This window comes from Pteropus alecto, unplaced genomic scaffold (assembly GCF_000325575.1).
Source record: "Pteropus alecto unplaced genomic scaffold, ASM32557v1 scaffold95, whole genome shotgun sequence".
In the NCBI taxonomy this organism is placed as follows: Eukaryota; Metazoa; Chordata; class Mammalia; order Chiroptera; family Pteropodidae; genus Pteropus; species Pteropus alecto.
The window spans coordinates 5,487,183-5,504,682 of NW_006441071.1; the positions used below are offsets into that span (position 1 = coordinate 5,487,183).

Sequence of the window (17,500 nt, forward strand, 5' to 3'; positions counted from 1 at the left end):
ACCCTCTTCCTATTTCTTATGTAAATGCAACTTCAAATTAATTTGGGACTATAACATATGCTAATTAATCATTGGAATTTCTAAGTGCTGTCAAATGTTTTAAACAATTCATATATTATTCTTGAAGAAGGGGATTTTACACTTAGAGTTTAGGACTTGAAATATGAAATCAGTTCTAGGGAAGATTTTTTAGCTATCTGAGGATAAAGCATTGGGCCTTTTACATTATAGATTTTCTTATTTCAGCCCTTTCCTGGACTGCTAACTTCAAGCCATTTTACTATTCATTTATTTATTCCCCTGTCAGAGGGAAAAAGGTAGAAGAAAATGTTCAGATTAGCCAATTTAACTGTTATTAGCAGCACTCATAAGTTCTGGAGTGGGAAGATTGTTGGAATCAATAGCTAAAGAAGGAGTTTGATTTAAGGTTTTAACTTCTGTTTGTACATCGATGAGAATCATTGAGAACTGACTATATTTGATTGGCTGAGAAAAATTTTTCTAAAATTTCATTTTCAAGACTAGTTTTAATATTGTCTCATATGGTTTTAGAAAGTAAGTAGTGCTACATCAGCTTCTTATGTATTATTTTAATAAAGAACAAGTTGTGTCAAACAACAAATAATTAAAATTCATGGTATAATCATACGTAATAAGAGATAAAAATTTACAGATGAGAGTGAGGTAATCCCATAAGGAGTTCACCAAAAGTAGAGCCAACATAATTTTCCAGCCCTGCTGTGTTTGTAATCCTCTCTTCACTGAACGTGGCTCTGTTAAAAGTACATACTCAGATATCAGTTATCAGTGGGCTGCCCATCTCCATATTGCTTGATAGAAACTGCTGATGAGTAGAGTTTAAAATAATTAAATTAATAAAATGTTCACTTTTACTCAGGTAAAACTCAGAAAATTAGTTGGACTCTTTTTAAAACAAGTTTTTATTCACTACCTAAAATGAATGCAATATGACTTTTTCTCTTTTAAAGAGTGATATAACATCCACTTTACAATATGTACGTTTTTACATATTTTGATTTTTTTCCCAAAGAAATATGTAATTTCTCCACTTGGAAAAAATATAATATATGCTTTTAAAAAAGAAGATAATCTCAATGAAAGCATCTGATATAAAGTCTTAATAATTAATACTCAATTAAATTCAGTGAAATTGTTTTATTTAAATAGTCTTAACAAATATTTTTAAATTAATATAATTGGATTGATAACCCTATGTTTGGATTTAATTTTATTAAATAACTTCCTTATATTCCATGCTCTGTTAGCAAAATGTCCCATGTCTGCATACAAACCTTAACCGTTTACAAGAATTGCAAATTAGATGAAGTGTACTTGTGTTTTTTAATGTGGCTATAGCTGTGTAGACTTTCACATCTGTGGATTACTGATTAACATTTACTTATCTAAAACAGGATAGCACCTCTAAAGTACATTAAAGCCAAATAAGGGTATAAATTATTAGAGATTTAAAATATAACAGCGTCTAGTTTCTAGGAATTTTTCAAAGAAAAAAATTGATATCCCGAAAAAGGAAAAGGTGAGTGGACAATGAATTGCCACAGAACACATGTATCAGAGTGAGTTAATATGATGACTAAACTCACTTCTTAGGAGAACATTGTTCATGTTACAAATCCCTTTCTTGGTGAAAAATTGGTGTAGTAATCAGTCTCAGGTCATGATAAGTCAGAAAAAAATTCAGAATTCATTTAGTTAAGATGTCTTTTTTCCCCATTCTCAAAATAATAATTTTTTTATTAGTAGATAATGATATATAGAATGGCCTTAATGATTCAAAAAGTTTTAAAAAGGTAACTTTTGGTTTGTTTCTTCCCTTTTTATCATTATTCAGAAGGCATGTAATTCATAATGGTAGGCTTCACATTTATATGTTCAACAGATATTTATTGAATCTCTTTGATGGGCTGTTCCAAATGCTGTGTGAGTGATATAGATGCTCACAGTTCTTAAAATCTAAGTATCATACAGTTCGGAATAGAGTACTCAAATGTGATAGCACTTTGTTTTGCTTTGTTACAGTTTTCAAAAATAAGTACAAGTAGTGTCCAATATTTGATAATAGAAATAGGCCATGTCTGTGGCACAACATATTCATAATTTGTTTATGGTTTATAATTTGTGCCCTGTGGTTTTTTATGAAACTTAATTTTTTTTTTCTAGAAAGAATATAGAAAAAAGGAAATCATAAATGTCTGTAACACTACTATTTTCAAGGCACATAACAGTCATCTAAAAGCATCAGGGTAGTGCTACAACTTTAAAATTATCTGAATAAATTGAAAATATGTGAGATATGTAGATATATTCAACCAAAGAATTAAATAATTTGCCTTATAAAAAATGTCATATTGGAATAAAGAAAATATCAGAGTTTTCTTTTTGTTGTGGTTGTTGCTTTTTGTTTTTCACAAAAGGTAATCCTTGGAGACTTTGTAGTAGAAAAGCCAAAGAAGGTGTTTGGTTTTGCTTTGTGTTTCGACTTCACTTCGTTTTATTCTGTTTGGTTGTTGTTTGTTGCCATTACTTTCCTCATACAATCATTTGCCATGGTCGCCCCCTTTTCTGCTTTATACCAATCCTCCTGTGGAGGTGTTTCCATGTCAAATGCAGCAACTTTTGGGGATTGAAAAATCTCAGTGCCGAGGGAGCTATGCAAGTATAATCAAAGCTGCATGATTTCCCCCATCCTCCTCCTTGCCAGTGCCCCGCCTCCAAGTATAAACATTCCCTTAGGAACCAAAGCTGACTTCTTTAGACTAAAGTTTTCACAGACTTATTAGGTTGCAACCCTGAAGGTGTTTTGTTGTTTTGACCTTAGAATTTTGTGAGCCGTGTGCGTGTGTGTGTGTGCGCGCGCGCGCGTGCGCGCGCGCACGCGTGTGTTGCTTTCACCTACGTGAATTTTTCTGTCTAACGGAAAGGTCAGGTATCACAGTTAACCTAGAGAGTAATCTGTTGGTGCAGGGCTCACTTTTGCCTGAGTCAGGAGGGGGAGCTCAGTTCTTAGGAGGAGGGGAATAGATGATGAATCGTTTATGCTGTTCATAAGGGTACTGTTGTGTCTATGCTTTGTCCTCTGATGTGGACAAATTGTATTGTTGCATATGTGAGTTATGTGGGTATAAACAAATACAGCAGTTAACTCCCTAACTGGCTTTATTTCTTGAAACTATGGCCAGAACATAGCTTGTACTATCAAATATGAAAGAGCAATATAATTGAATGAAAAAGAAAGCCAAAGGACAGTCCAAGAATAATATAAACATAAGTTATTTTAAAACGTTGGAGGGAGTGCTTTATGCAAAAGAGAAACTGGATTTATTGTTTCATTCCCTCTTCTCCCCCTTCACCCCTTTCAGGAAAAGGCAAAGCTACAAGTGAGTGGCTGTATGTGTCTGATGGCTTATATAAACATAGAAGAAGCCTTCAGATGGCTAAAATAAACACGCGCGTGTTACTGAAGGATATGTTTACACAAACCATTTGCTCAGCCTCTGAAATAATGAATAAATGAAGATTTTACTGAAATAATTGGAAGGATTTTTGTGTTTCTGCTGATGCCATAATTGAATGGCACCAAGGAGACTTTTATCAGTTATTTTCCATGTTACATGTGTTAGCAGTTCCTTTCTATGAGTTGAATACTTCATTCTGTAGTTACTTTACACATGTTTTTGTAAGAAATTGTCGTTTATTACTGCAATTCTGGAGAGTTGCTTGATTTCCCAGGAGAAATTTAGCAGCCAGTAAAGATTATTTGGATCTGGTTCGTCAGGAGAGGGAGGGGCAAAAAGGAAGGAGTAATAACATTCGTTTTATATATATAATCTTATTTGCATAACAGTGTCCCAAACCCACCATTTTACTTGCTTTGTCTATAAAATTTTCTTTGTAAAATATATATTCTCAATGACTTAAGAATGAATATTTAAACAACAAAACAATCTGCAATATAGTGTTGCAAACCATGTTTGTATAAAAATGTATGTGTATGTGTGTATGTATGTGTGTGCATATGGTACATGTGTATGCATAGGTACATACGCATGTGTGTATATGTGTGTACACACACAGACATATACATATGGCACTTGTATGATAAAGGGAGAATGTGACCTGTCCATAGGTAGTATTAAGAGTTAACTTTCATTTCAACATTATACTTAGACCATCTCTACGAATTCACTAGGTTAGCATTTCCTGCTTTCAGTTTGTTATCTTGACATATAACTACAGTATAACAGCTGGGTTGTTCCTAGAGTTCCTGGGGGGAGCTTTATTCTCAGAGTGCTGAATTTCCTTTTCAGCTGTCAGCTCTAAAGTGTGTTCAAAATGTTCAACTTTTTACACACCATTCTGGGCCCCTAGCACCACTCAGGGACTATGATAGAAATGCTGATAAGGTAGATGAACTGAAGAATCTTTGGTTTAAGAAGGAAAATTGCAAAAGCCAAAATTGCACATGACCATTGTTTGGTAAAAGGGCTGCTAACAAGTGTCACTCTTTGTATCTGAATAATCTAGTTAAAAGAATTATGCCATTCTCATCAAAATCATTTGCACCTGTTATAAAATCAAAAATAAAAATGTTATTGTTCTTAAAAATAATCTTATATGGTGTTCACCCACTGCAATATCTGTGATCTGGCTGTTGAAAAACACACTGGGATTTGTTGTAGTTTTACCTAACTTTCTCCATTTATAAAGAAAGATTTGCACAACACAACGTTTCCTTTTTATCTAGGAAACTCTTCAGAACACTTCCTAAGAAATTAATTGTATTCCAGCCAGACTTGCATGCTGCCATCCCACAGGAAATGGGTCAGCAATCCATTAAGATGCCATTAGATAATCTAATTTGGAACTTAATCTCTAAATTAACCATGCTCCATACTTGAAGCATACTTGAGAGAAAGAAAAAAAGTTTACGTTTGAATCGATAGGGGAGCCGAAGCGTGAAGAAGGCTGTTTGTTTTTTCTGTAGCTGTGGTCACGTCTCAAGCCGTCTGGTAACCAGGAGAAACCAGACATGATGTAATTCCAGATTGAACTTGAACTTCAGGGACTTAGGATAGGGGAACAATGGACCATAGGAATCAATAATGTCCATTTTCCACATGATTATGTTTGGAGCTTTAAGTTAACCTTTACGGGAGAAGCAGCAGGATCTGTGGTGTGACCAAAATGAGAGGATCCAGAGACAAGATGTTAGAGGAAAGAAAACAACTTTTTCCGTGATATTTTCTGAGCAGCACTGCAGATTCCAGCAGGATTAGAAAAGTTCCCGCTCTGCAGTAAACCGGTGGCCTGTTCAGAGCACTCTTTGTTCGCTTAGGTAGGACAAACTTAATCTTACGTTTCCTGTCAGATGATTTTTGGCAGCACTACAGGAGTGGGAGGAGCGAGATTCAGAAAATTCCCAAATGTAAACCTTGCTGATTAACCCTTTGCGATGAAAGGAAGTATGTTAAACACCTACTTTATTGGAAGATGTTTTATGTGAAGTGCCATATTTGCATATGTATTACGTCTCTAAGAAGTCAGCTCCATCGGCAGTCAAGGCACCCTTTATTAACTTACCTTTTCTGATTCTCGTGATTGCTAGTGCTGTTAGTAGATATATAGTGAATTTTTAGCCATATTTATTTAAATAAGAAAGCATAGAGTGAGTCGATATAATAATAAGCATAATAACAAATTACAAAAGAAAAAAGGAAAGGCGAAAGCCTATTTAAGTACAAGAAATTGAAGAACACAGATTTCGAATATTCAGAAACTTCACAGAGTTACAATTATCCTTTCTTTGTTCCTTTTTGTTTTACGTGGTCGCAGACTTTTTTGCCCCTGTGAACAGAGTAGCAGGCAGAATATAGAAACATGTTCAGTTCCTCAGTCATTTGTGATTTTATACTTAACAATTCTGATATAAATAGGTTTTTTTCATTTAGAGGTGAAATTGTGCAAATAACAATGCTTTTTGCTTTTAAGTGAAAATCATTTGGGAAAGAATCACTTCTTGCTTTTGTATAAAACTTACGTTTCTATTTAACTTAGTATGCTTTGGGTGATTTTCCCTAGTGAAAGGCACTGTTTGGAAGCACTGTTTTTGTAGAGAATTTTGTCTGCTGTTGAAGACTCACATATGCTAATAAGGGGAGCAGTAGCCCTTGTGACAATAGCACTGAAAAGAAGCCCAGGGATAGAAACGAATACAGACTAGAGAAAGGGAATGGAAATCCACTCGCCGGGTTCTCTGCTGTGGTACAGTCTGTGGGAGGAGATCAAATAACTACTTTGAGCCTGATAATTCTATATTTTTTAATTGGCTAAAACCTCCCACAGCTACATAAGTTGTCGCATATGTATGTGCGTGTGTGTACTGTAATTTATTTACAAATAGTCGTCTTCATAATGATTCTTTCGTTTTCAGTTCTAAAACATGAAAAATATCAAGCAATTCTTTACAAATCTTGATTTGGCCTATTTCGGGAAAGGGTATTTTTCTTATGTCTAAATTAAACATTTTCAGGAAGTAAGTTTTTATTACGTTAAGTGTATAGATTGCCTTGTTGAAGGGTCTTCTAGGATTTTGTAGGAGCTTTTTGCTAAAAGAGTACAGTAATTGCAATGAGTACATTTAATATTTCGTTGCAGTGGTCCCATACATAAGAGCTCTTCCTACCCTGTGCTCTTCATTAGATAAAATATTCCACTGGCATTTGCCATGATTTTACTTCGAAAATGCTGATACTTACACATGGTAAAGTTAACATTCAATCCAGGATGGCTGAATAACAAAACACTTCTGAAACAATTGAATATAAATTAATGAGCTTTGACGACCTACTGTTTTGATATGTTATTTTAAAACTGTTGGTCCCCAAGGAGTAGCAATAAAGAAGGCTATTTACCTACTTAGTTAAGAAACAAATACGTTTCTCTTTCATTACTAGGAAGTGCTATTGCTTGCAGTTAGAATAATTCCATGAGCCACCTGCAGTTTATGATATTTGGTGTTTCCCAGAGAGCCCACAAGAGTACTTTGCAGTTCAGGTAAGAGCTGGCCAGGGAGCTTTCTGATACAGATTATTACAAATAGTAATAATCATTAGAAATCATCTTACATGCAAATAGGATCATTCAGATGGCAATAATGAGACTTTAAAATGGAGGAAATAAATCAAAGAAACCCAAGACCTGTGTAAAGCACTTTGGATGTCTTATTATCTTACTTTTAGACTAGTCTCATCTGAAGTAGAACTCAAGCAAATTATTGACTTAGCCACATCTGTATGCACAAAAAAAATGGCAAATATTACATTCACCTGTAAAGAATCTGGAATTGGATAAAATACAGTTATTTATGTTGAAGGTTGAAGTCAAGAGTTATACTTCCATGGGAATTTCAGTGTTTCTAAGTGATATGGACCTTAATTTATAGAATCTTAGACATAATTCAGGGATAATATAAATTCTTGTCCCATGATAAAAGTTAAGTGTGTTTCTTGAAAGAGGTAAAGCGTAGTGGGTAAAAATACAGATCCTAGAGGTCAAATCCTGGTTTTTACAACTTAATAACAATATGAGTTGGGCAAGACATTTAACTTCCTAACTTCAGTTTCCTCACATGTAAAATCAGAAAAATAGTGGTACTTTTCTCAGAGATTTGTTTTGAGGATTGAAAACTTTAAAGCAGGTCAACCATGTAGAACAGAACAGTGCCTGGCATACAAGTATTAGCAACTAGTCCATTATATTAAGTATCATTTTCTTTGTTTTAATATATTAATGAATGCTTAAATATATTCTTAATATATAACATAGATATATAAAATAATTCTTAAATACATGGGTACTTAAATACTATCCATATATTCCTTCCACGTGTCTTGAGTGAGCATTTTTTTCACAAGACACTCTCTGCAGCCTTTGAATTATACTGAAGTAAGTAGCCAGTCCAGATGCACACACATATAATCTAGGACAGCATGGTTTCTAAATTAATTAACCTGCATTTGATTGTTTTTTTCCAGGCAGATTTTAGCTACTAATAGGGAAAGTTGTTTATTGTTGCATTTTGGGAGAGATACTAATATCTGTGTATTAATATTGTAGAAATAAAATTAGTAGTATTTAGCCAAGGAAGTAAAACATTTTCCTTCTTGGGGATATTTGAAACAGGTGCAAAGGAATTAAAGACGAATTTTTCTTTTAAATTACGGTATTTATTTTTTTATTGTCCATGCTTCTGGGCCATTGCTTATTTTTATTGATATCTATAAGTAATGTGACTACTGATACAGTTGAAGTATGTATGAATATATGTACTTCATTGCTATAATATTTTTTAAGCTTCTTGAAAGAGGACTTGCTATCTTTGAAGTAAATATGATAGTCTTATGATTAAATCAATGTATAAAACCTGAATGAGTGATGTTACTACTTCCTTTAAATGTATTAGTATACTGAATACTTTGACATTTTTAAAAATGTTTGACAAATAGTTTTCCCAACCCATTATCAGATAAACACAGACTAGTAATAAATGAATTTTGCTGTTCTAGAAAAAGCTCTTATTGTTTTACTCACCTAAGACTAAGAGTTGGAGTGAAGCCTTTATTTTTTTGGTTTTTTACTCAACTTATGACTCCATATATGTTTATTTGGCACCCCATGGTTCCTGGGTGGTGACTTAGTTAAATGTTAAGGGCCCAATCCTTTTTGGCCTAGAAGACACAGCACAGAATATAGAATTTTTAAAAGCACAACCATTAAATGTTGACTTGCCCAGAGCAATTTTATTTCTTTCGTTGAAAAGTGTAGAGTCTGTTTACTCCTTGGAGATGTGAAGACCAACTATCTTATCCAGTTTATCAGGATAAGAAATATATAAATAACATATCATTTTCAAAAGGAAGAAGTAGATATTTTCTTCTCCTTTCATTTTCACCATAGGGTCACTCTAATAGAACTTGAACTATTGAACTAGATTTATTTTCAGAGGAGATAGATGCTTCAAATTTCAGTGTTTCTTGATCACCCAGACCAACCACTTATTCTGTGTACAAGCCCACTGCAGCATTAGCTAGGTTATGATAGAGCCGTACAGAGCAGGAGAAATTCACTGTCTACTGGAGCAAATTCACTTTGCCTTCAGAAAACTCCGTTCAAAAGTCCTTTCTAATGATGGGTCAATATATGACTTCCCAGAAAAACAGTATAATATAGTTAAGTAGTTCTGGAAATTAGACAGAACTGATTCATATCTGAGGTTTAGGTAGATAACTTTGGGCAAGTTACTTAAGCTCTTTAAGTCTCAGTTTTCTCATCTGTGAAATAGGGATAATGATGGCAAATTCAAGAGTTCACTGAGAGTATTAAGTAACATAGCATATGTATAAAACATTGAATATGGTACCGCTCTTAGCATGGTACCTCAGCATGTTTATCTTCTGGAAGTTTCTCCCTTGTGCTAATTCTTTCCACCTGAACCATACAGAAGAGGTCTGCATTTCTTTCCAGCTCAGCTGTCCTGTCTTACCTGTCTTGCTTTAGCTGTTCCTTAAATTACTTTATTTGGTGAGTTTCTTTGCCAAAGAAATGCCATAGAGTTTGTTTCTCTTGAAGAGTGGTGCCTAGAAGAAACACAGTTTTTCAGAGGTAATCTGATCATATAAAATGAAGAAGGACCATTACCTACCATTAATGCAGCTAAAGGTCAAAATTGTTTGTTTCTTTGCTTCTTTCCTTTCTAGGACAGCCACATTTGGTCAGAATAATATGAAGATATTATCTATGATATCAGATGTTTTATCTTTTAAAATTTTATATGCATAGAGTAGAAGTCATTAGGGTGAATTCTGCTTAGTGTTAAGGTACTGTCAAAATCTTTTTTTGCTTTTTTTGTGCCAGATATTTCTCAAAGTCCTTATGTTCTTTTTTTTTTTTTTTTTTTTTTTTTTTTTTTTTTTTTTTTTTTTTTTTTTTTTTTTTTTTTTTTTAATGATATGGCCTTTTATATTTTCTAAAGATGTGCTTTCAACTTTCAGTCATACTTATTTTCTGTTTGACAAAAAAAAAAGTTAATTTGGCAATGGAAAATGTAATAAAAACAAAGTGAATGTATGCTTGATATATTGCTGAAGTAGATGAATTTGACCTTACATATTTTGAAATCTTTCAATTTTATTCTCATTTCTCTTAGTAAATAGAGGCAGAGGTTATTGGATTGAACATAAGATTATCTATATAATTCTCATTCCATTATGAATTAATATTAATCATTTTACATATAACTAATTTAAATATGTAAATGAATATGAATATGTGTGTTTATTTTATCCATACTGGTGGTCATTGTCATTTATTTAAATATAGAGAATTAAATATGTAAAAAGCACTCTTACATTTTTACCTGAAAATCTATACAATTTGAAGCATTGTTTTTTGAAATTAAATGATAGAGGTTATTTCATTTGATTGAACATTTCTCTTTACATTTTTATCATAATCTTTGAATTCATTTTACCTGATTTTTCTCAATGAAACTACCAAAAAACTCTAAAAAATGTCTGTACCTTATAGTTCTGAACTTAACTTACAAATTGGCAATAAGAGACTTGTAAAACTCATATATGGAGTCTGCATAGTGTTAATCTTTGAGATTTATTTTCCCCCAAAGATTCATAAACAGTATTGACAAATATATTGTACATTGCAATTTTGACGTGGTTTAATGTAGGATGAGAGGTTTGAAAGGTTTAAATAAACATCTAAATTAAATTTGTTAGATATTCTACAGACATGATTCTGTTAGTCACTAGTATCGATTTATTTTTATTAAGTATTTTCCAACGAACAGTAACATATGTCTCTTCTAAAGAACTGAGTAAGAAAGCTTTTCAAAATAAACCCTGAATTCTTGTCTTTTCTGCCATTAGTAGATAGACTTTTCCATTTAAGGAGTCATATCTATTTTCAATCATTAAAATGTAATTTATTTTTCTAAAGTATGCAATCTCTAGATGACTTTCTAGAGCCCATTTCAAAATCGGTACTCTTACTGATTTTGCGAAGTGATGTGCTTGTTGTTGACATTGCTTTTTACTGTCAAGAATTATCAATTTTAGCTAGTCTTTCATTTTGTTTTTCATACATCCTATTTCAGGTTAAAAATAATGCATATCCATTTTCGAAATTTATTTTATTTGTTAAGAAATGATTAATATCAGCTATGGCCAGACTCTTGATAAAATGATCTTGATAAAACAAGATCATTTTCTTTACGAGCTTACCTTTCAGTCAGAAAGATAATCTTAGATACAGATAATTATGATATGAAATAATAAATGCTATAATAGTACTATGTAACAAAGTGTAGTGGAAGTTCAGTTGAGGAGAAAATAAGTTTCATGACTCATCATGTAACTTTTTTCCCAATTAGTAGTGCAAAGCACAGAAATAATTGTTGAAGAGGTATGTGTGGGAAGAAAGAAATATATGAAAGCAATTAAGTTTCTTAGAAAAGGTTTCAATAACAACTATTGTTATTCTTTATAATTATGATTCTTCATCAGATAAGGAGGACATATCTTTTTAGTTTGAATTATTCCTTGTTTGAATTACTATTTAATTTATACTGAATAATCAATTTGTGTTAATGCTAAACATCTCTAATTTTAAGTTCGGTGATGCCTGTTTTTTTGTTTGTTTGTTTGTTTGTTGTTATAGGGGCCAAATCACAGTGTATTTGTGAAAATATGTGATTATGAGCAGCACTTAAAAATTACAGAATTGGGCATGATTGGAACACTTAATTTGTTTGTTTATCCAAAAATTTATTGAACATTTACCATGTGCTAGGTAGTATATTAGATGGAGAGCAAAAGAAGAGATGGACTTTGCTATCATGGAGCTCATTGTCTAATCATAAAATCCCTTGAGCATAAAATATCATGGCGAATTTTTATTATTGTTGAAATATTAACTCAAATATGTACCAAGACAGGTAGTAATAAGCCACATTTTGTTTAGAGTTATCACTAGAGTAAATAAAGTTATATTATCAAATTCTATTTTTAAATCCAAGCTTTCGTTTTGGACAAAATCATTCCTTCAAGTTAATATTCCATAAAGATTTTTATACCTTTGGAATTCAAATATGAAGAAATGAGGGTATCTAAATTGATAACTACAATAATAGTATCCCTCACCTCATGATTGCAAAAATAAAGAAGTGGCTACTAAATTAATTTTAAAACATTGAAATTATGTCTTCATGCCAGACCATGACAAAACTGGGTATAGAATTGTCAGTTTGGTGGTTTCTTGGTTCATGATTATGGAGCTATTACTTAGCTGACGCTCATTCCGAGTTGAGTGTTGAAACGAACATTACATCTGATTAGATATACCCCAAAATGTATGTATGGCATGGGTTGTTTTGTGATATATAGATCTGGTGTTATTTTCTTCCATATGATACTTGTTTAAGGAGAGATTATGCCAGTAGTAATTAGAGAACTGTTTTTCAACCATTTTTCTTAAATAGCCCCTACTTACCTCCTTCAGTACTCCTCCCACCCTCCTCTCCGAACTCCCCAAACTCAGAGCAGCTCAGATATGGTAACCTTCCTGATGGGGAAGTTCAGGGAATGCTCAGGCTTCTAGTAGTGTCAGCATTGCAAATAACATGTCCACTGGCCTTCCTGAAAAATGTATGTTTTCATGTTGTGAGGGAAATTAACTTTCACTGCGGCATTCAATTTTATTCAACTGAAAGGTAAAAAATTGAAACCCATCTTATCACTGAATTGCTTATGAATTAAAAGTAAAACAAGATCAAAGTATAACTGGCAAACTATATTGGTACCACTGTAGATTCGTTGCTTTTTTTTTTTTTTTTTTTGACAAGAAAATCGTATTGTATGTACATTAAGTAGATTAAATGTTTGGGGAAGAATATCGTCAATCAGAGTTCAGCAATTGTGTATGAGCCTAACCTGAGGTTTTTCTGCTTCATAATTAGTCTTACCTTCTCTGAAAGAAATAGACCATATAGTGTATATATGCATAATATTTATAATTTAGCATATTTATCTCATAGTAAACTAATTTTGAAAAAAGTTATAGTATATCGATGCTTATGGAATTTAGATTTCTAATATTGTTGTAGATTTTAACATTGTATTTTTTCTTTTTCTCTTCCCTCCTTCCTGCCAACAGTCCTGGTACCTGGGCTAGCTTGGTTCCTTTCCAAGTATCAAATAGGACACCCATCCTACCGGCAAATGTCCAAAATTACGGTTTGAACATAATTGGAGAACCTTTCCTTCAAGCAGAAACGAGCAACTGAGGGAAAATGAAATACGACAGTAGTTTAAGAAATTTAAAAAAAAAAGTAAAAGAGGAAGACTGGACAAAACAAACAAAAAGGGAGAAAGGAAAGAAACTGAAGAAAGAAGATAATAGACCAGCAATTGCAGCACTTACAATCACTAATTCCCTTAAGGTTGAAACTGTAATGGCATAAAAAGGGTCGATGATATTTCACTGATGGTAGATCGCAGCCCCTGCAACGTAGCCTTTGTTACATGAAGTCCGCTGGGAAATAGATGTTCTGTCTCTATGACAATATATTTTAACTGACTTTCTAGATGCCTTAATATTTGCATGATAAGCTAGTTTTATTGGTTTAGTATTCTTGTTGTTTACGCATGGAATCACTATTCCTGGTTATTTCACCAACGAAGGCTAGGAGGCGGCATCAGAGGTGCTGGGTGACAGAGCCATGAGCCAGCCATTTTATAAGCACTCTGATTTCTAAAAGTTAAAAAAAAATATATAAAATCTCTGTAGCCTTTAGTTATCAGTACAGATTTATTAAATTTTGGCCCTTAACCCAGCCTTTTCCAGTGTGTAACCCAGTTTGAAATCTTAAAAAAAAAAAAAAGAAAAAGGAAAAAAAAAGAAAAAAAGAAAAAAGAAAAAAAAAACAGTTTGAACACAAAGGCTCTATGGAAGAAATGCCTCTATGTAGGTGAAGTGTTATCTCTGCATGCAACAGTAAAAATTAATATAATATTTTCCCCACAAAAGAAACACTTAACAGAGGCAAGTGCAATTTATAAATTTATATCTAAAGGGGAATCATGATTATAAGTCCTTCAGCCCTTGGACTCTAAATTGAGGGGATTAAAAAAAGAATTTAAAATAATTTTGAACGAATTTATTTTCCCCTCAGTTTTTGAGGGCATTTTAAAAGGCATTAAATCAAGACAAATCATGTGCTTGAGAAAAAAAAATTAATGAAAACACAGCACTTATGTTGGTTTAGCTGCAGCCTCCTTGGAGGTAGAATTTATTTATTTAAAATTACTGGTTGCATCAAGAACCCATAGGGTATACAAAAGGTTCTATAAAAATCTGCATTATAGAGACAGAGGCAGGCAAATCCATGTCACAAGGGTAGCTTACAGTTTACAAACTGGGAATGCCAGGGTGTAGGATATAAAAACGCACTCTTGAGAAAATAAATGTAATCAGGGTGCTGATAACTTGCATGGTGCTTTCAGACATTAGCCTTGTTCAACAAATTTCTTGTATTGACAGATCTGTAGTGTGCATGGGCAGACACATTTTGCCTCTATGTCTCTGAAAATTTTAATTAAAAATACTCTTTCCAGTAATCCTAATTTGCACGAAGATATAATGTCCACATTACGTGCCTTGCCTTGAAATCTAAAAAACAAAAACAAAAAAAAAAACACAAAAAAAAACAAAAAAGTGACATCACTACACTTGTTTTGCTGCATTTATTATCATTTTAAATCTTTACCATTTTTATGATAAAATATTTTGTACTCCAGACGAAAAAAAATGTGTGACATCATGGATTTTTTAGACAGTTATACCTTTATCTCACATTTATAAAGCATATCATGGCTGTGTATAGTTGCCGCTTAAAAATTGTAATCGACCAGCAATATTTTCAGTATTTTGGTGTTTTTTCTATTAACCTTTCATGTTTTTCATCTTCCAATTAATATTTGGGGGGAGGGGTTTCAAATTTATACGAATTATGCAATACCAAGTTTTGCCTATGTAGGTAGTGCTTTTAGCTGTATTGGTTATTATAGGTAAGTACACAGATTTAAAAAAAAATAATGTATGCTTTTTTTTGTTTGTTTGTTTTAATTGACCAAAGTGGGTACTGCTATTTTTGCAGTGTGATGAGGTCCTTTTGTGTACTGAGAGATGGACAGGGGATTTTTTTTAATATACATATATATATATTCTGGGGTGGGTGGGAGGATTTTTAACACTTTACAGTGTAGCTGTGAAGCAGTGCACCCTGAGATGGGCCTGGGCTGCAAAGCGACTGTTCTGCCTACTGTGACAAACTTCAACTTACACAGGTTCCCCCTTCTCTAATTTCCCACCTGGGGTGCAAGCTGAACTCATTTCTGGTTTTCATAACAACAAAAAAATAGTAAGAACAAGTGAACACAAGAAATTCTCCTGGAGGCAGACTTGGCTTAAAATGAACTGTCTTATTTTTAATTTTTAAATTTTTTTTTTTTTTTTTTTCTTGAGTTTCAAATCCACAGTAGAGAGTGAGCCTGTCTCATATTTGGCAAAGATATCTGTTGAAATATTCACATAGTGGATGTTTCACACTTTAGAGGTTTAACACGTGAGCATACCTTCCCTGCAAAACACATCATCTCAGCTGGAGGGAGTGCTCCCGTATTCTTTGCCCACCACTTCTCTTCCCTATTTCTTCATTTCATTAACAATAATATATGATTTATCCGTGACTCACTACTTCAAATGGATGGCAGTATGCTTGAATTTTCTTTTTATACATCCAGAAGATTAAACAGAGTGTTGCTATTATTAAATGTATTTGGACTTAAAAATTAAAATCAAAGTTCAGTTTTTAAGGAACAAAAAAATAAACCTTGTTACGTTTTCATTTTACCTGCCCTTTTAAACTGGGAACCAGAGCAGAAGACAAATGTAGAATTTTAAGCAATTAATGTTCCTGTGGATGAATTAAGCCCATTAGATGCTGATGGGTTTTTTTTAAGGGATGGTACCTCAAATATATATTTGATTTAGTTTCCCCCGAGGCATAGAGGGTGAATGGAGACTGATTTTTATTTTGCCACCCCTCCCCCAAGTTCCATTGAGGGAATTCATTCCTAGAAGGAAAATCTTTCAGAATTAGTGACGCATGGTGGGCTGTCTTGAGGAGCTCCATGAACCCCTTCCTCCAGGCCATGGCCTAATAAAATAAACTGTCCATTGTTCTCACAGCATATCATTTAATTACAAGAACAATGCTTATGGGTCTGAGAATTGTTTTTGATTAGTCCATTCAGTTTGATAGCCCAAATGCTGACTAGCACATCAGGATCCAAGCAGCGCAAGTTCAAAAGTAAGTCAAATCATTTCTGTGATACTTGCCCTGTATCATCTCAGCCAAGCTCTTTGTGTATCTTTAGGTGAATACATCGACCTCACAGGACACGCAGTATTTTTTAGGAGCAGACTCGCTCTCTTTTTTGCCAGTGAATGAGCAGTTCTAGCTAAATAAGTTACACACTGTGGGTATTCCTGCCTGCCTCTTCAATACAAAGTCCTAATTCAAGTGTTGCTTTTTATTTTTTAATCAATTTTTTCTCTTTTTGAAATAAAACTATTAAAATTTTGCTATATATACATATATATATATATATATATAGCCTCGAATCCATTTTTCGGCCTCCTCTTTTACCAGGAAGTATATTCTGACTAAGGGTCCCACTTTTGCAGGTCTTGCACGCCCCTCCCTTACCCAGAACTGCAGAGCTTCAGGATGGTGAAGGTCACCCAAGGGCATCAGTAGGGGGTCATGTCTCCAGCCCCCAGTCCCGTGGCACTGTTCAGCTTTTGTTACGTTGCTTTGCAGCCCACCACTCACAGTGCCTCTGAAGTGTTTCATCTGGAGTGACATGAGCGTTTGAGGCTTGTCTAAGGAAAATAAGTAAATAAAAGGCAGTGAAGGAGACTGTACATAAAGACATGGCAAAAATCTTAATTATAGCAATATAGTTATGGGGTAATGTTCGGGTGGGCAGCTCCATTAAAAAAAATATGTGAATGAATCTGTGAAGCTGCAAGTAGCAAGAAGAGCGAAAGGTCTTCTTAATGAACCGCCTACCTTGTAGACAGTAATTTGTACACTGTATAGTTTTGTTAAGAATTTTTTTTAAATTAAAATTCCCATGTTTGTAAAGCTAACTTTTTAACAATTATAATGGAACTATATGTTGTTTCCATTTTTAAAGTAAACAAGAATATTCCTTGTTTAGAGACTGGACTTGAGTTAAAACTCTCCAGTCTCTTAAGTTATGTATTAAAAAAAAAAAAAATCTGTCCATGTTAGGAGTTATTTCACAGATTCCTGTGCTTG

General features: G+C 33.4%; 1 protein-coding gene across 6 annotated transcripts in view; it reads left to right on the forward strand.

Moving 5' to 3' along the window:
* Positions 1-17,500, forward strand: part of NFIB (nuclear factor I B) — a 219,464-nt gene that overhangs the window by 199,724 nt on the left and 2,240 nt on the right. For all 6 annotated transcript variants that reach the window (XM_015594522.1, XM_015594523.1, XM_015594524.1 and 3 more), the window contains one exon: positions 13,267-17,500. This exon is cut by the window's right edge and continues 2,240 nt beyond it. In XM_015594522.1, coding sequence (XP_015450008.1) covers positions 13,267-13,396 — 130 coding nt within the window. In that variant the 3' untranslated portion in view covers positions 13,397-17,500. The remainder of the gene's footprint in view (positions 1-13,266) is intronic.